The 20675-nt window shown below is 39.0% G+C and overlaps 1 protein-coding gene across 1 annotated transcript; it reads right to left on the bottom strand.

Annotated features, from left to right (window-relative positions):
- Positions 1–7397: 7397 nt before the first annotated feature.
- On the bottom strand, positions 7398–8857 carry LOC113913476 (DNA primase small subunit). The gene has a single exon (XM_035728361.1). It carries the CDS (start codon positions 8838–8840, stop codon positions 7581–7583), a length of 1260 nt encoding a protein of 419 aa, XP_035584254.1. The 5' UTR covers positions 8841–8857; the 3' UTR covers positions 7398–7580.
- Between the last annotated feature and the right edge of the window lie 11818 nt (positions 8858–20675).

Below are 20675 nucleotides of genomic sequence, written 5' to 3' on the forward strand. Positions count from 1 at the left end.
GAATAATGCAGAGTCACCAAGTCGTTTTGAAATGGTCTCCTTCAGCCATGTCAACACCAAAGGTAAATAATTTCAAAGCTAGTGGAAAACATGGGGGAGATTGCCTGTCTTACCCTGCAGTGATGATTTAATGATGCACCTAACTTGTCAAGCCTTAGGTAGATGTCCAACCCTGTAAGCAAGCTGGAAGAGTACCCTCTTACCGAGGTAGAAGGTAAAACTCCTTTTCTACAGCTTTATAGAGTCTGGAGGATGTTTCTAGAATAACTCTTTCATTCATCCAAGAGCCAGAGCTGCCCAAAGCCTTACTTGGAACTCCTTGTACTGCCCAAACCAGTAGCTGAACTTCAGCCTTCTTATCACGCCCTCGGACTCACTCACACAGGTGGCCAATCCCTGAACTGCTTTGATAGTCACATTCATCAGTCTTACACATCTTCCCTGACCATAAAGCCCTGTTTCAGATCACACACCAAGAAGGTCTTGCCAATCATTCATTAATTCGGCAAAACCATTGAACAATTACTTTGTGCCTAGCAGTGTTCCAGGTATCTGAGTTACAGTATGAAACAAAGCATAGAGCCTGTCCTGATGGAGCATACACTCTAGAAAGAGCAGAACGATAATTAAAACACAATTACAATGCGGGCGCCTGGGTGGCTCAGATGGTTAAGCGTCTGCCTTCGGCTCAGGTCATGATCCTGGGGTCCTGGGATCGAGTCCCGCATCGGGCTCCCTGCTCCTTGGGAGCCTGCTTCTCCCCCTGCCTCTCTCTCTCTCTCTCTCTGTCTCTCATGAATAAATAAAAATAAAAAAAAAATCTTTAAAAAAAAACACAATTACAATGCAAGATCAAAGGATTCTAATCTTGCCTAAGAATAGCTTTCTGTTATTTTTTAGAATAAAGGCAATACCACTTAACCTAATGGGTAAAGCCCCACATACTCAGGCCCCAGTGCCTCTCCAGCATCATTCCATACCAAGGTCACTCTGCCTTGATTTCTCCATTTCAGCCTTGAATGGGTTCCACATTGGTACTGCCATCCCCCAACGATGGGAACTTTGCACTTAGGTCTGAGACCCTCTTCGCTCTTCTTTCTGCATAGTTCACCCTTAAGCTTCTTTTATGGCTCAACAGAGGGCTGCTTCCTTAAAGAAGATTTCTTAACACCCTCTTTGTAATTTTGCCTGAGTAAAATGTATTTGAGTGGCTGCCTGTCTCCTCCACTAAAGTGTAAACTCCAGAGATTAAATTTGTTTTTGCTGACATCATATTCCCCATGTTTAACACCATTGTCTGGCACAAAGTAGACAATTGATAAATACATGTTGAGTAAGTAAGCTAATGAATTAATAGAGGATAGCTTATTTCCAAGTTGGAGTCTGAAGAACAATAGGATTTAGAATATTAACGAGAGGGTTTGGACATCCTTCACTGCTGCACTGACTTTGAGCAGAATTTAAAGAGGTAGCATTCTTCAACCCAAACTTACAGAAGCCAACTGGGGAAAAATGTTAAAGTTTTACTGTCACAGGATCTGACCAAGACATAATGACCAACAGCTGCAAAGTTTGGAAGGAAGGGGAAATGAATCTTTGCCGATCATTACAGCATTTCTCCCTTGTGCTAGTAGCAAGTCAGAACATGTCAAATCATTCCAGCCATGCTCAGTTTGCATTTTGTAAAACACTAGCAGCCACTTCTTTAGGTTTTATCTCCAGTCTCTTTGGGATCATAATTTGGGTCACAGACTGCATCAGTGATGAATTTTGTGTGGCGCATTCTAGAATGGTTGCTTATGGAAAAAGAAAGTATGGTAGTAAAGGCTCAAAAAAATTATAAAGCATTTCATCCCTCAGGCAACCCCCCTCTCCTCCCAAGTATAGAGAAGTTGATGCTCTCTCCCTGTAAAGAAGCATCCTATAAACACTGAGACATCCTGACCCACGCTGTCCTACCACTAACCTGTGACATAGAGTCACCTCTCTGCCCAAGACCAACAGAAAGACTGCCCATCCAACTGATACAATTGTAAGAATGGATAAATTATTGTTTTAGACCAAGAAATTTGGAGGTGGTTGATTATGCAGCAACAGATGACTGACACAATTTTTTTTAATGTTTCAAATCTTATTACACTGGTTATAACCTCCAGAGCAATGTGAATGGTGACAGCAAAAAACTGACAATGTGTATCAAACTTTGAAATTTTCATACTCTTAGACACAGAAATTTGGAATGTATATTATAAAAAGGCTTGCACATGTGTATTAAGATATGAGCACAAATTTTTATTCTTTATTATCTGTAACATTCAAAAGTTGGAAACAACTTAAATGTTGAGGGGAATGTTTAAGTCATACATATTAATACTCCACACTTCATACTTAATGACGAAATGTTAGAAGTATATCAAGTCAGGGGGTAAAAAGGTGCCTCTACCACCATTCAACATGGTTTTAGGACTCTAACCAATATAATAATATTTTAATTTTTTTTAATTTAAATTCTAGTTAGTTGATATACAGCTCAATATTGGTTTCAGGAGTAGAGTTCAATGGTTCATCATTTACATATAACACCCAGTGCTCTTCTTAACAAGTGTCCTCCTTGATACCCATCACCCATATATCCCATCCCCCACCCACCGCCCTCCATCAACCCTCAGTTTGTTCTCTATAGTTAAAAGACTCTCTTGATTTATTTCCCTCTCTTTTCCCCCTGTCCTGAATGTTCATCCATCTTGTTTCTTAAATTCCACATATGAGTGAAATTACATGGTATATGTCTTTCTCTGATTGACTTACTTCACTTAGCATAATACACTCTAGCTCCATCCACATCATTGCAAATGGCAAGATTTCCTCTTTTTTGATGGCTCAGCAGTATTCCATTGTGTACATATAAATATAGGCATAGATGATATAGATATACCACATCTTCTTTACAATGACATTTTTAAAATAGTATTTATAAATACTGAAAGGATAGGGCAAAACTGTCATTACTTGCAAATGATATGATTCTATATTTTAAAAATCCAACGCAATCAACTGAGAAACTATTGGAAATAGTAATAGTTCAATAAAATGGCTAGATTTCAGAATATTTAAATTTGTATAATCAATAGCTTTCCTGTACAACAATAACTAATTAGAAATATTTTAAAAGATTTATTTACAATAAATTGTAATTATTGTAATGTAATTACAACAGAAAAGTGAAAAGGTTTCCCCAACCTACTCATAGTGGTTGCCTCTGAGGTGAGGGGACTTTCAGTGAGGAAGAGAATGAAGAAGGAGCGTCCCTTGAAATGTGACAACCAGAAGGGAGTACAATAAGCTATAATGAGCCAAATAGAAATGACTAACCCCTACAAATGTAATTGCAGATTGCAATGACTTTTTAGGCTGCCAGATCATACTATTGGCATATACTGAAGGGCTAACTAATCCTCCTTTTTAAAAACATATGCTGCTATTTAAGTCATCCTATCCTTGTGTGGTTTGCTATTTAGACCTAAGTCGAAGACTTTACAGATGTCATGTTAAATTTCTTGTTATTTGGATCAGCCCATTCAGCAAACATGCTGAAATTATTTTTAATTCTATCTTCCAACCCAATCTCTCTTCTCGTCATCTGCAAACTTAGTCATCACAATGACACTGTTAACAAAGTCCTTTTAAAATTGTGAATTACCAAGAGGTCATATGAGGGCAGATTAAAAATCAAAAGTTTCCCTCTCATTTTTTATCATTTTTAACATGATGCTTTCCACCGCAAACAATGTAAATTTTCCTTCTTTTTTTTTTTCAGATTCTTAGTGCTCCTACAAGCTCTTATCAACATATTTTCAATGAGTTTTGTGAGCATCCTTCCATCTCTTAGGCAGTTGGGCTCCCCCTCTTCTCATCCTCCCCCTTTGCCTATATACATATTCTCTTGTTCTTCTAATTAAAATATTTTTGCACTTTACTGCCAGGTTTTCATTTTTTGAGCATTGCTTTCCCTCCTGGGCTACCTCCCTACTTCAGTCATTTGTTTATTCCATAAAAATATATTCAGCAATTACTATATGCTAGGCAATGTAATAAGCAGTGAGACATCAAAGATTAAAAGACACATTCTTCAAAATGTATTGTCTAATGGGAAAATAGACACACAAACAACTACAACACAAAGAGCTTTGTTCAGTAAAGGGGAATATGCAAACTGTCACGGAAGTGGAATTACTATGTTGATGGCTCTCCAAATTTAACCCAGGTAAGGGAGGCAGTGAGGTCCAGGGGGCCCAGAGAGGTGACAGACACTGAAAAGGGAACTGGGTCCTTGGCAGCCATGGGCTGGAACTGACTCATTCCGGCTCAAGGGCCACATCTCTTCCCAACTCTGTCTTCAGTGACTTCAGGTTGGTAGCTGAAATTGGCCATGCAGGAAGTATTTACGTGACAGAGATTGGCAAACAATACAAATGCAGGCACTTTTATTTACATTAGAAAGCCAGTCGTTAAACATTTACCAGAATACCACAGAATCAACAGATTGGAGGAGCTGTTATAATTTAATATTAGAGTTAGATGAGCTAGAAAGATAGAAAAAGGTAGTTAGGCTCTGGAATGCTGATGCCAAGATTTGAGCAACAGGTCCAGGGTTCCTGCCCCTTCCTTTGTGCTCTGCCCATAACCACCCTCTCTTTGTCACATTTCTCTGGGCCTAATTTGCTCTTTTCCACCTGCTCCAAATCTTTCATGTCCCAGTTTCCTCCTATGAGTATTTCTTCTGAACGACCCCCAAAATCAGTTAAAATCTGAGCTAATAATCTTTATCATCTTTGATACACTGAAATTAATTTTGCATTTAGGCACAATTTCCCTAGCCACTTCTGCACATAAATCTGAGAAAACTCATTTGTAACAAGGGCTTTCTTCAGAACCCCTTATTTGACAACCAATAGCTTAATTGGTCTGAACACTACAGAGGGAGATGAGAGAAAGTGGTGGCATCTGAGAGATTATACCCCGACCAGTAAGATCCATCCAGAGAGTGTAAACACAGTCAAAATGGGCATCTTACCTCTGCGGTAATCTGATTTCCTTACCTTCAGAGCATATCACTGATTAAAAAGTACTGTGCAGTTACAAAATATGCTGTGTATATAAGAGTAAGCATGCCCAAATAGAATGCCTGGCATTAGCTCTTGTCCTGGTATCTGATATTACACTAATTTTCTGATGCTCATTTGTACCCCTGGGCATTCAGAAATATTTTCTTTCTGTTTATAAATATGTCAAGTAGTCCCTTCTGTTGCTTTGACCATGTACAGCTGTTAAGTTAGGGCTCATTTCAGAAAATTGCACTACAGGGTAAAAAAGACTGCATTCAGACTTTATCAACCATCTGGAGTGCTGAACTGCTTTGATATCCTAATATCTCTCTGATTTGATGTCTACAAAGTGGGAAAGTTTCTAGTAAAAAGTACATTACCATAGATGTTACTGAGAGATGCTCATAGCTTCAGAACTTTTATGCTTACTGAAGAACTCTCAGTCTTTCCTGCAGCCTCATTTACAGAATCACCAAGTCAACTTCCTTCAGCCTGTTCAGTATGGATGTACAAGAACTGCTTTTGGAGACGTAACATTAGATCACAGCTGCTGTTGATAATCCTCTTCACCCAAATATTTTTTATTACTATTGAAGTGTAGTTGACATACAGTATTATATTAGTTTCAGGTGGACAGCATAGTGATTCAACATTTATATACATTTCCAAGTGATCACCATGATAAATCGAGCTACAATCTGTCACATACAAAGCTGTGACAATATGATTAACTGTATGCCCTGTGCTATCCATTGTATCTCCATGTCCTATTCCATCCCATTCTTTATGTCATATCAGCTAGGAAACTTCTTTGGGAAGGTCCTGGGTGCACACTCTAGGCTTCCACAACAACGTTGATACTACCTATTCACCAAAAAACCTCTAATTCTACATAAAAGGAATGAAATCTATAGTATGGTACTTTTAACTCAAGCAGTGATTGCACATACACACCCCCCAATCTTGAGAGTACCTCGTCAGAGGAACAAAACAAGAATTCTAATGGTACGTTAGTGAATGGTCTCACTCCTTTCCTTAATAATGCAAAGGCTTCCCCAGAAATTACCTCTTCTGTTAAGAAATGCCATTAATTTATAAATGTAGATAATGTCATTAATTTAAAGTAATTGCAGCTTAAAAATAACTTTATGTATGTAATTTTAAAGAAGTAAAGTTGCCAAGTAGTATGCCTTGATTTACCCCTGGTCCTGATAATTCACAGAATTATCTTACTTGCAAGATGTTTATCTATATTCTGAGCACTGTGCGTTAGTGATATAGATTCTTACAAACATAATAAACATATAATTGCCTAGAATAACCTATCACTTGGAATGTTTTCAACTTCATATAATAGAAATCCCAACTCAACTGGCTTAAAGTAACAGGGAAGTCAACTATCTCAAACGACAAGTCCTGAGGTTGGAGAGCTCCAGAATTGGTTGATGCAAGTGAGGTCACAAACACCCAAATTCTTTTTATCTTTCTGTTCTGCATCGTTTATATGTCAGCTGTGTCTCTGCTATCTCTCCTCATGATCACAAGATGGCTGCTACCGTTCTGATCATTACATCCACAAAGAGCAGTATCTAGCAAAGATCTATCCTTTCCTTATGTCTCTTTATAATAATGAGAAAATATTTTCCAGAAGTTTCCATCCAGTTACCTTTCATATCTCATTGGCTCTACCCAAAAGCAGTCACTGGTATAGGGAATGGGACCACCAAGCTAAGCTTAGATTGTACCAGATTTACTCTTGGGTCACATGAGGGAGACTGCCCTGGAAAACAAAATCAGGATCTCCCAGCAAGGAAAAAGCTTACACTAATTCAGTAAGGCTCTTCAGCAATGGAGTTGCCCAAGATTTTATCCTGTTTCCTTCTATTTTCACTATCTAGATTGTATGATTTTACATATATCCCTGCTACCTATTCACCAGTGACTCTCAAATTTACATCTTCAGCCCACAACTGTAGCCCGAGATTTAGACTCAAAATTCAAACTGCCAACTACTACAGATTCTACAAACAACATATAAATGGAACTAATTATCTTTTCTCCTAAATGTGGTCTGCATCCAATATTCTTTATCACAACTAATAAATTAGCTATGTAACCAGCCTACCAAGCTAGAGAATTCAATATCATTCTTAATTTCTCTCTTTCTTCTTTTTTTTTTTTATGGTTCTATAATATTTATTAAATGGTTCTTGAAGTATTTGATTTTTTTTAAGAATTTTTATTTACTGATTGAAAGAGAGAGAGAGAGCATGAGCAGGGGGGAGGGGCAGAGGGAGAGGGAGAAGCCGACTCCCTGCTCAGCAGGGAGCTTACTGCGGGACTCGATCTCAGGACCCTGGGATCATGACCTGAGCCGAAGGCAGACACCCAACCGATTGAGCCACCCAGGCACCTGAAGTATTTGATTCTTGAAGCTAGAAGACATCTACATTGGTTTGAGGAGAGCTGTTATCTTTAAAAGTCTTTCTGTAAATCACTCTTCTTGAGAAGTTCTCCTTTTCGGGATTTATCCAGGTTTTCAAGAAACTGTTCAAAAACTTTTATATAAGGAGCTAGACTGGTCTTCTTATAATCTCTGGTTCTATGTTTGATATCAGATTCAGCTTCGTTTCCCTCCTTTCCCTCATCATTAATGGAAATGGCATCCAATTCATGGCAGATGGAGCTTATGGTTGGAACAGTAAATGGATCAAACTGGTCCACTTTCTGTAAATCAATAGGCACAGAAATACGACCTGTTTTAGGATGAACACTAAAAGGGCTCTTCAGTAAATGATTGATTCCTTTGCTAACATTGATATCCAGCCGTGGAAAACAGTACTGGAGCATGATCTCCCATTCAAGCAAGGGTCCACATTTGTCATTTTTAGTATTATCCTGCCAGCTGATGGCTTTCTTCAAATATTCCCAACGCTGAAGTGAATTGTGATACTTCTGGAAGTTTTGCTGAAGTTTCTCATGAATTGTTTCAGGAACAAGGGCTAAAATCTTATCCCAGCTTTCTTTATTTTCAAGAATATCTTGATCAACTAAGGCATATTCTTCAAAGTATTTTTTTATTATGTTTATAGATTTGCTGACAAAAGGGTGAATTTTTTCACTTAGGTGGACTTTCTTTTTAACGTCTTGACCACCCTTTACAAGACTCAAATACTCAACTATCCCGGAACGTACTGCAGAGGACAATTTTCTAACCGATTCATCACAGACCCAACAATGAACACCTCTCCTTCCAGAATAGACCCAGAGACGATGCTTAAATCCAAAGTCCTCCTTCAGTGCTCGGTCGATTATGTGTATGGCCATCGTCATGAGGGTCCAGCACTTAGAACATATGTCTGCAGAACTACAACATCTCCTCACATCATCATAGTCTGTCATGTCAATGTCAAACACCAGTTCTTTTTCCTGAGCCTGGAAAGCTCCCAGCTTTACTGTATTGTGTTGATTGGGTCTGTGGGAATATACCGCGCCTATATCAATCTTGTATGGATTCATTTTCTGCATCTCCTTTTCCAGATCACTCTGGTTGTTGAAGGATTGGTAGCGAATGTAAATATCATCTTTCAATGTGAATGAAAATTCACGGTGTTGAAAGTAATTCTTTATTACTCCGCCATAGTTGAGCCAACGATAGTACTGGGCGTAGGGAAAAAGCCTCCGGTAGTAAAGCTTAAGCAGCTCAGGCAGCTCGGCTGGGTCAAACGTCTCCATGGAGCGCGGGACTCAACGTCTGCCTCTCTCTTTCTTCTTATACATTCATTCGATTGCCAAGGGGGTGCCTAGCTGGCTCAGTAAGAATGTGTGACTCTTGATCTCAGGGTTGTGAGTTCGAGCCCCATGTTGGACATAAAGACTACTTAAAAAATGAATATTCATTTGATTTCCAAATTCTGTTAATTCGATTTCCTAAACGTTCCTCAAATAAATGTTCCTCAGATGTTCCTCTTCCACATAGCGTCCAATTTGTTCTGCATGATTCAAGTTTCTCCCTATCCATTTCTACCTCCATTGTCACTGGAATGGTCTTCCTCAATCCAGGAGGAAATGTTAGTACCTCTTTAAGTGCTCTGTGAAATTTCAATGGCATACAGGAAAACAAAACAAAACGAAAGCCAGCATCATCTTAAGGCTCTTCACAATCCATTCCTATCCAGTGTAACCTCCTGTTCCAACTGTCAGTAGGCACCCCCTAAACTCCTGGAAACTGAACTTCTTACCATTCCCTGGTTATGTCAAGCCTTTTATGAGATTTGCTTTTGGAGAATATAGTTTCCACCACTTTGGATTCTCTCCCCCAGTACTCACTTAGGAATTTCTCAATCATTCATTAATACTCAGGTCAAAGTATTATCTCCCCCAAACAACTGATTTAAAAGTACATGAAGAATTCAACTCCAAAAATAATTAAATACACAGTAAAATCATATTGCCTCAAAAACATCATGCTAAGTGAAAGAAACAGGTACAAGAGGCTACATACAATAAGAGTCCATTTACATGAAATATTAGAAATGGCAAAATGAGTGACATAAAAGAGAGCAAAGGTTGTCTGGGACCAGGAGTAGGGGCCAGTCTGTCTGAGGGACTCAAGGTGCCTTGTTGAGGGTAACAGAAATGTTTTCAGTCTATGTTGGGGTGGTTATAGGACTGTATACATTTTTCAAAATTCATTAAGCTACACATTTAAAATTGGTGAATTTTTGATATAAAAATTAGACTTTAGTAAAGATAAAAATACTCCTGTATCCAAACTTTAAAGAAACACTTTAAAAACAATGTTGAACTGAAAGTTTCACTATTAAGTCTCAGAGCTTAAAACTTAGACTACCCAGTATAGGTACGAACTCATTCAAATGTGTATTTTCCTACGTGGACTGCATGGGAATAATAACTGACAGGACCTGGGGTGGCTCAGTCGGTTAAGCGTCTGCCTTTGACTCAGGTCATGATCTCAGGGCCCTGGGATCGAGTCCCACATCGGGCTCCCTGCTCAGCGAGGAGTCTGCTTCTCCCTTTACTCTTCCCCCTCGCTCATGATCTCTCTCCCTCTCTCCATGTCTCTCTCAAATAAATAAAATCTTTAAAAAAATTAGAAAAAATAATCGATAGGACCCTTGTTTAATTTGTACATGTCTATCAAGAAACTTGATGTTTTCTCATTCCCCTTTAATCTGGTAATTTTTGCTTCTGGGGATATTTTCTAAAAAAATAATAATAATCCAAAATATATAAAAAGGCTATGCATAAATAAGTTTAATGAAATGCTTCTTTATTATATGAGACTTCAGAAACAACCTATGAAGCAACAGAGGAAATTAGTTAAGTAAATCATTAAAACTTCATGTGTTTGCTGTTGGGGGCTTTTTTTTTAAGATTTTATTAATTTATTTGAGAATGAGAGAGAGCACAAGCAGGGGGAGCTGTAGAGGGAGAAGGAGAAGCTCAACAGGGAGCCCAATGAGGGCTCAATCCCAGGACCCTAGGATCATGACCTGAGCTGAAGGCAGATGCTTAACCAATTGAGCCACCCAGACACCCCTAGAACTTCATGTTTTTAATATCATTCCCTCGTGGACTTCTCAAATGTCCCAGGCAGTCTTTCCAGTCTCCATGCTTCTGCAGTCCCATGTCCAGGGGACAGCACTGTTCATCATGTTTTGTACTTATTTTTATTCGTGGCTGCCCCCAAAAGACTGACTCCAGATAGCAAGAATGCATCCTATTCATCTTCAGAGCCCCACTACCCAGCACATAACAGATCCTCAACTCAAATAAATAAAAATCTTTTCCTGGAAAACATTTGCCCGAGGTCCAGCAGAAGTCCTTCCAAGTGATCTTCATACTACAGCATGTGACTCTTCATAAGGGCAGAGTGGCCACTTATCATAATGTCATCTCATTTTAGAAGTTTGCATTGACCAGCTAGACAGATGCCAAATTTAATATGATTTTCAGAGTCTTTATTTATTTTTACCAGTAGATGTGTAATCATTCTATAGAGGTATCTGGTGGCTCTGAGGAAAATTTGTCCGCAAGGGGGATTTAAAGATTAGTGCCTGTACTGTGGCTTCAGTCAGATGCCTAAGGGGGGTCTACCATGATCATCTGTGGGGTCTAGCAAAATTTTAATTCCCATCCAGCCATACCATCCCACAGGTAACCAGGTTCAGTGACCTTCCAGCTGTTGTTTTGCAGCTGAATGTTTGGCTCTGAATGTTAAAAGGAGAGAGAGTGCTCCCAGAACTCTATTTTGAGTAAATGTCTTACCTGGTGACCATAACCAGGACTTAAATGATCTCAGCCCTCAGTAGACACAGAATAATTTATGTTGATTACAAGTTTGTCTATTCTGTCCCCAGTTCTAAAGGCTCTTTGAGATCTTGTGCTAGGTCTCTTCCTCGGAACCCCCAACTACCTAATATCATATTCTGTACTTAGAGAAAATTCAGCAAATGCTTGTTATTACCTGATGGACTGCTAACTTGTAAATCTGGATAACATTTAAGATTATATTTGTACAGCACTTTATAGTTTACTAAGCACTTCTACACAAGTACAAAGAGAACAAAATGAGAATATACATTCCAATATTTCAGGCAAAATCTGGTATATACCAATGCAATGTTATACACATTTGGGATTACTCCTTAAGATTTATAGCTCTTTATATGAGAAAAAAGAAAGTGAAAATACAAATGATAAATTCCAAAATTTCCCCCAAAAAAGGAAAATGTAATTTCTTTCTCCTCTGTACAGAAGGCATCAAATTACACAGGATTTTGAAAATTAAATTTTTGTATTTCCTTAGCACAAAATAGAGTGAAAAGGCCCTACCCAGTAATAGCATAAAACAAACTTCTTCATTACAAACCCTAATTCATTACACCATGAACCCAGCTCCTTAATCTCGCCCACCAACCTCTGCTCAGCTTCCCTGCTCCAGTTATGACACCCCCACCTTGTCACCCAATCCACAACCTGTGGATGCCTATGGAATGGCAATTAGGTGTATGGCTGATATTTCAAACAGCGAATACTTTCAAAAAGCTGAAACATATGCAAAACATTCATTTGGTTAAATTCATTTGATTAAGGCATTTGAAAAATCTGTGAACTATGACACATAATGGATTTTTAAAAATTGAAATAAAACCACCCTTTTATACAATCTTTGACATTCTTTCCCTGCCAATTAATCATTTGGTGAAATGTCATTTGATAAACTAATTTTTTTCAAGATTTTATTTATTTATTTGACAGAGAGAGACACAGCGAGAGAGGGAACACAAGCAGGGGGAGTGGGAGAGGGAGAAGCAGGCTTCCCGCAGAGCAGGGAGCCCGATGCGGGGCTCGATCCCAGGACCTGGGATCATGACCTGAGCCGAAGGCAGACACTTAACGACTGAGCCACCCAGGCGCCCCGATAAACTGATTTTTAACCAATTAATTTCAATAGACTCGCTTTCAGTTAATTAACTAGAAATGCAGGCCCATTCTGCACACCTGAACCTAAAAATTCACCTAAGTGAAATTCTTTCATGAACTTAAAAATGGTGCTTTAACTTGACATTGTATAAAGACAACAAAGGAGTCTCTAAAAATATACACACTCTGGGAGAATTCAGTACAGTAGTGTACTAAAAAGTGAACTTTGGCACAATTATACATAAAACAAAACATACAGGAGGGATTTCCAAAACTCTGAGCCAAATAACTGAGGAAAATGTTTCTTCTCTGGTCTTATCCAGATTTTCACTTACTTTGCCATTCTAATTCTGCATTTTCGGCTGATCTTCCATGTTTGGAGGCATTCCACGATCTGCTCTGGTTTGCAGTGCAGTGGGTACTCTGTCATATATGGATATTTCAGCAATTATTATGAATAAGAATTTATACAATATAAGAATTCTCATCTCATTAAGAATTCATGTATAAGAATATGAATTTCCAATATTTGTTCAAAGTTCATCTTTAAGTTCAGAGGGGTTCTATAGTTCATATTTTCTCTGGTCGGAATCTATAAAATGTCTGTTGCGCCTTCTGGTACTCTGGGTGTGTGGTACTGGACTCAGTACATTATTTTGTGAGTTCCCTGGTCTTCACTGTGTTTCAGTGGAAGTTCCATAAAACCCTGGGTTTTGGGGAGGAAAGGGGAGCTTCTTGGCTGGGTTCTCTCCCAGACTATGAAACTTCTGTGTCACTGTAGTACGCCCCTGCGTGGCTAGAGCAGCCCTGGGGTGTGAGAGAGACCCTACTGGGTGTGAGAGAGACCCTGCCAATAGGCTGTGAGGCAGTGGAGGCTTTTGCATAACAGTGTGAAGTTTTGCAGGTGGTCTTCAAGTGGAATTTAGCTCTTCCCACCAAGAGTTATAAAGCATATGGTACCAGGGAGTAGCACCACAGAGCACAGTTGCATGTGAGGAAGAAAGAAAAGAAAATGTATCCACATTTTGCCTAGGACTGGTCTTGCTCAAAAAGCAAGATAATTACCAATGTTATCTCCAGTGGCAGCATCTGGAATGTTTTAAGTCCAAATGGCATTATACTGAGAATGCACTTGCGATTGCTCACCTGGAAAGGGACTAAAAACCAGAGCTCATCTTAAAGTGATTTCTCATCGTAAGTTTACCATTTTGTTACAAGAGTGCTTGAAATAAGAATACTTAAGGAAATATTATAGATAACAGTAAATACTCCTTAAAAGTAACCTATGGACAGCACCAGCACCTCCGCGGAAAGGAAAAATCCCAACAGCCAGGCATTTGGAAGATCCATAACATTCCCACAAGCATCCCTGGGTGAGTTGATACTTTGTAGTCTCAATGTTTTCACGTTAAGGTTGTCCCAGCCTGCTGCCTTGCTGCGTATCATTCCTGGCACTGGGTGCACTGTTAGGTGTCCTATCTTCCAACAGGAACCTCCTGGTTTAAAAAGGAGCATTGTGGAAGACTACCCTTTATAAGGCACAGTTCTAGTGATGACCACTTGGAAAATGCAATTTTTTTAAGTGTCAGTAAAAAAGAAAATCAGATTTTTTAAAGGTGAGTGCACAACACCATGAACCATGCAGACCTTCAGTAGGAACTAATCTCAAACACCCTGGAAGATTAATCCATTTTTAATGAGGCTCAAAGCAATGATGCTGTTACCCTTGTATGAGCTCCGCATGTGCACATTAATCCTAAATACACTTTTGGCTTTGTTTGGGAAGCAATTTCCACCTTCAAACTTTGAAAATGTATCAGGACCCAAGGAGATATTTGCATTTAAATTATAGTACATGCTTTTCATATCAATTACTCTAGGGAAAAAAAAAAGACAATCCTGATGAGATGACCAAAATAAAATTGACACAATATTATTTATACAGTTCACTTTCAACACTCATAAAGCAAAAGAAAAAAGAGCTGCCAAGATAGAAAGTTTACTTTGATCACATAGAGAGAATGTGCTATGGAAACAGGATGTACTTTCAACCCATTCCCAGAACTTTATCACCTCTTAACAGAAGATCCCCATGGAATGAGTAAGCAGTGTTGACTACACTCTGTTACAGTTTTCCCTCCTTACCTCACTCCATTCCAAGGAGAACAGCTCTTGTAACACAACCTGGATCCCCCACCAGTGGAGCAGCCACCTACCTCTGCAACTCTCTCTGCCATCATTGTCCATGACAAGCTTGTTTTTATGTCAGGGTCCTTATACCTTTATATATTGCTTGACCCTCTATCTGAAACCTCTTCTGTCATATTTTGCATATCATGTCATTCAGGCCTCTGCTCAAATGCCAGCTCCTCAGAAAGGCCTTTCTCAACCACCCTATCTAAAATAGCCCACCCTGCCCTTCCTGTCATAAACTGACCCCTCGCCCAGTTTCATTGTCTCTTTTCAACCCTTGTTACCACCTCCAATTGTATCAGTTATCTGGTAACTGGTTTATCTTCTGTCTTCCCAACTGGAATGGAGCTCCAAGAGCAGTGTTTCCATCACTGTGTACCCTGCACCTTTTACACACTCCTTAAATGCCCTGGGAAGAAGGGAGGAAGGATGAAAGCAGAGGTGGAGAGGGTGAAAGATGAATGAACTGTCCGTGAAGGAATAGACAGAAGAATGGATTTCCTCTTCCTACGGTTCCTTCTCCATCAGTAACTTCTTTCTCCCATCTTTAAAAATATAAAATCACCAATTTCCCAAACTCCATATACTGCCCTATTTCTTTCTTTCTCTTTATAACTAAGCTCTCTTAGTAAGAGCCTCCATTCACTTAAAACTATTAACTCTTTTTTCATATACTTTCATTTAGTAATGTGATTATAAAAGTAATAAATGCTAACTATAACAATTTGGTGTGTATGTTCCCAAAGTTTTTACTTGGTTTATACAAACATAAATACATAGAGTTAACGGACACATGAAAAAATGTTCATCATCATTAGCCATCGGGGAAATTCAAATCAAAACCACACTGAGATACCACCTTACACCAGTTAGAATGGCAAAAATTGACAAGGCAAGAAACAACAAATGTTGGAGACATTAAGACCCTCTTAAACTGTTGGTGGAATGCAAGTTGGTACAGCCACTTTGGAAAACAGTGTGGAGGTTCCTCAAAAAATTAAAAATAGAGCTACCCTTTGACCCAGCAATTGCACTACTGGGTATTTACCCCAAAGACACAGATGTAGTGAAAAGAAGGGCCACATGCACCCCAATGTTCATAGCAGCAATGTCCGCAATAGCCAAACTGTGGAAAGAGCCGAGATGCCCTTCAACAGACGAATGGATAAAGAAGATGTGTATTCCATCTTATATTCCATATATATCTGGAATATATTGCAGATATATATTCCATATATACAATGGAGTATTACTCAGCCATCAGAAAGGATGAATACCCAACTTTTACATCAACATGGATGGGACTGGAGGAGATTATGCTAAGTGAAATAAGTCAAGCGGAGAAAGTCAGTTATCATATAGTTTCACCTATTTGTGGAACATAAGGAATAGCAGGGAGGACATCAGGAGAAGGAAGGGAAAAATGAAGGGGGGGGAATCGGAGGGAGAGACGAACCATGAAAGACTATGGACTCTGAGAAACAAACTTGAGGGTTTTAGAGGGGAGGGGGGTGGGGGATGGTTTAGCCCGGTGATGGGTATTAAGGAGGGCACGTACTGAATGGAGCGCTGGGTGTTATACACAAACAATGAATCATGAAACACTACATCAAAAACTAATGGTGTAATGTATGGTGACTAACATAACATAATAAAAATAAAATAAAATTTTAAAAAGTCTAAAAAAACACATAGAGTTGTGTATTTTTTAAAGGAACAGGCTATTCTTATTATACTGTACTTTTTTTTATTTAATAATGTGTTGAGGATATCTTTTGAGACCAAACATACAGATTTGCTCCTTTCTTTTTAATAGCTGCATAATATTCCATACCATGGATGTACAATATTTTATACAAACCCCCTGATGGACATTCAGGTTGCTTCCAGATTTCCACTATTGTAACCATATTGCAATAAACTCACTCATACATATGTCTTCACATATTCACACTTTTATTTATGTTGCATAAAATCCCTATTCAGCTTTAAACTTGCTATGATTAATTTTCTGCCCACTCTCCTAGCTCCAACCACACTGCCACAGCAGATGTCACTACCCAAAACTCTACCACTAACCCCTTCTTCTCCTGGAGTGCTATAGGAAAAGCACACAAGTAGGAATGATAGCCAAACAGGAACCAGAATCTGACTATGTCAATAGTTGGATAAGCACTCAGTGACTTGCTCTCTGATAAGAGTCAAGTAAGTGAATTCATCTTAAGCCAGGAGGCCTCAAGGAGGCTAATAACTGTGACTCTGGGATTTTACCCAACCTGCAAGCTAATAAGTTAACCTGTTATGGTATCATGGATGCTGGCAGAATATACGAGACTCCATGTCAGAGGCAAAAGATCTATGACTCTACTGCTTAGCAAACAGCATGAACTTCATGGTCATGCCAATTGCCCTTGTCCAGGTCCCACAGGACAACACAAAGCAGCCCAGGTAGATGCTATTCACACCATGGGTTACATCACAGCTGAGGAAACTCAAGTTTAGGGGACCTCAACTTTCATAATGCGTGGCAAGTAAACCTGCTTGAAATTTGCCCCAAGAGAGATGATCTGTATTATGCTGGAGAATAAATAAACCTTCCCCCTACCCCAGAGGAAGACTCTATCTCTATCTTCCAAGGCTTTTCTCTATGCAAATATCCTTTGTAATATAGTCAATGCATCTTCTTGCAGACACACAAAAGACCCCTGTAGAGTTGTCTCCCAAGAGAGGCTACCTACTCCTCCCTCCCTCCAATTTTAAGATGGTCCATTTGGTGGTACAAAAGCTGACCTGACAGTCAGAGAAAGTCAAATACTATATGATTTCACTCATATGTGAAATTTAAGAAACAAAACAGATGAACAAGGGGAAGAAAAGAAAAATAAAATAAGATAAAAACAGAGAGGGAGGCAAACCATAAGAAACTCTTAATCACAGGAAACAAACTGAGGGTTGCTGGAGGGGAGGTAGGTGGGGGAATGGAGTAACTGGTTGATGGGCATTAAGGAGGGCACGGGATGTAATGAGCACTGGGTGTTATGTGCAATTGATGAATTCCTAAATTCTACCCCTGAAACTAATAATACAGTATATGTTAACTAAATTGAATATAAATAAAGAGTTACCAAAAAAAAAAAAGCTGACCTGACTTGTCACCCCCATGAAGACTCAAGAGTAAATAAATAAAAACAGAGTGGAAAATAGCTAAATTTACCACAAGAAAGCAGACCCTCATCAGATGTGCCTACCTACCACACTAGAGAAGGTACTAACAACACAAAAAAGCCTACAACATAAATTTGAGAAGCACAAGCCCTCCTCATGCCTATATAGTAGGTTAAATGGCAGCCCCCAAAAGGACATGTCCACTTTCTAATCCCTGGAAACTTTGAATGTTACCTTATTTGGAAATATGGTCTTTGCAGATAAAATCAAGCTAAGTTCTGGCCTCCAGACCTGTGAGAACAAGTTTCCATTGTTTTAAGTTACCTGGTTTGTGGTAATTTGTTATGGCAGCCACATGAAACAATTATGGAAGCCGACATATTTCTGACCAACAATGTAGCTATCACAGCCTGGGTTTGTACACCAGTAAAGTCCAGGAGGACTTCCAATCATTTTTCAATATGGTGTTCTGAGCCCAGAACACCTCATTCTCTTTCAATGGCTACATTTTAATCGATTTCTGCCACCACTTCCCCCTGGTGTCTCTTTTTCTTGCGTTCTCAGAGTCCTCTCAAGCAAATCTAGCAGAATTTTAAATATTTTTAAATCATCTATTGGCAACTGATCTTGATTTATGCAGATCTCTCATTGCTTGTTTGACCAGAATACCTTTCTTACTTCCTTCTCTGTGATCTTTGCCTTCTGACCCAGAATGTTTTCTTTCCTGATATCTATCTCTTTTTCAATTTCTTGTAGAGAGTGATATGAGATAAATGGTTGCACATCTGACAAAACAAATCCTATCTACCTTCCCTTCCTTGAAAAGGATAATTCTCACATAGAAGTAAACCACCCATTAGTCCCACTCTGAATCCATGCCGGAACTCATTGTGTCAGAATGCTATCTGACTCACATTAAATACATCTCATTGTCTTTTTCTAAGAGTCCTATCACCATAAATTTCCCAAATATGTTCCCTCATAGCATAAGCCAAATCTGACCCCCATACCTATCCACAACACCATAAAACTCCCTAATTTATGACTTTCCCAGCCTTCTAATATCAAACTTTCCAAGTCTTATTTAACCTCAGTGGCTGTTCCAGTCACCAATGGTAGGCTCTCCAGTTATTATTATTATTATTATTGACTCCCTGCCTACAGCTTTCAAGGGCACTTTTCAATAATTTCTTGGGTTCTGGCCTCTGTGTAGGAGGGGTTGGGGAGAAGTCTTCCTAGTTCATTCTCTAAAATCTTGAATCTTCTTTCCTAGTTCTAATGAAAAGCATTTTTTAAAAGATTTATTTATTTATTTGGGGGGGTGAGAGAGCATCTCAAGCAGACTCCCCACTGAGCATGGAGCTCATTGTGGGGCTCAATCTCAGACCCAGAGATCATGACCTGAGCCAAAACCAAGAGTCCGATGCTCAACCGATTGCACCACCCAGTGTTGCATTTAAGAGCATTTAAATATGCATACATTTTTTTTTCCTTTCCCTCTGTGACTACCCTGGCCTCTAAAGTCACAATCCTTCTCATGAGAAAGTCCCTCTTGTTTCATTTTTTCCCAATCAATGCACATTTCTCTTCCATCTTCCACTTTTTCTTGATGCGATATCTAAATCTGTTGTTTCTTTATAAGTGTGCCATGATTCCCACTGTCTCTCACTAAACCTGACTCCTACAGATGTTTCAAGCACAGGCCATTTCAATTTCCTTTTAACTCTCAGGTTCATAAAATTCTTTGCGATTTTTGTCTATCACAGCCCAAGAATATAACATCTGTGCTATGTAATAAGGCTCCCCTTTCCTTTTTATCTCTTCATTAATAAGATTCCACCATGCTTCAACGATTAAATCTACAGACTGCATTCCCAAAATCTACAACCCAGCTAATATCCACTTCAGAGCCAATATGAGAACATATGGGATTGCAGAGCAGGTCAACTTTAGAAGTCTTTGGACAGATCAGAACCCAAGTCCCTCTTTGGCCTGAAATTTGTTTAAACTAAGATAAAGAAGAGCAATTTGGAAAAGTCGATCTAGCACTGCCTACCCATGGCTCCCTATGCCTGCCTAAGCCCAATACTAAAGGTGAACTATGTCACACAGTGGTGCTTGCTCATACACAAGGAATCTAGCTGTTATACAGTTTGAAAGCCTGGTTTTTTCATCCTAACTTCAGCATGAAAATTTGTTCCATTCCCAAATGCCTTTTGAAAAAGAAAAAAAAAAAGAAAAGGCTTCTACACTACTTGTACAATCCCTTTTCCAATAATCTGCACATCAGCAGCATTTACAATGCCAAGTGCCTCTGCTGTGCCAAGAACCCTGATCTCTTTGACTCTTTGAATCCCAAATGCTCATTCTTATGTATATGCCCATTTGGCCTCACCCACGTTGGGTGCCAATATAATTTGGACAATTGACAAACCTTTGTCTATTATACCCCTAAAACCCTAGGGTGAGATTTTATCTAATAAGGAAGGCAAAAAATTAAAACTGTATAATTGCAAGTTGAAAAAAAAATGCTATGAATGCAATGAATAGAGTTGTGGTGTAGAATTGAAGGAAGAGACCTACTTCAGAGACTCAGGCAAAACCTCAGAAGGAAATGGTTGAGCTGAGAACTGAAGGCCAGAATAGATCTATGCACTGAATCCATGTGTATCTCCTTCCTACCTTCATTTATATTTGCACAATATTTAAAATACTGCATTTTTAAAAATATATTGAAAGAAAATACTGTGCCAGTTGGTTTGA

This window comes from Zalophus californianus, chromosome 7, assembly GCF_009762305.2.
Source record: "Zalophus californianus isolate mZalCal1 chromosome 7, mZalCal1.pri.v2, whole genome shotgun sequence".
Lineage (NCBI taxonomy): Eukaryota > Metazoa > Chordata > Mammalia > Carnivora > Otariidae > Zalophus > Zalophus californianus.

Bases quoted from the DNA above. Each gene is read 5' to 3' on its own strand.
- LOC113913476 (XM_035728361.1), bottom strand. From the start codon at position 8,840: ATGGAGACGTTTGACCCAGCCGAGCTGCCTGAGCTGCTTAAGCTTTAC.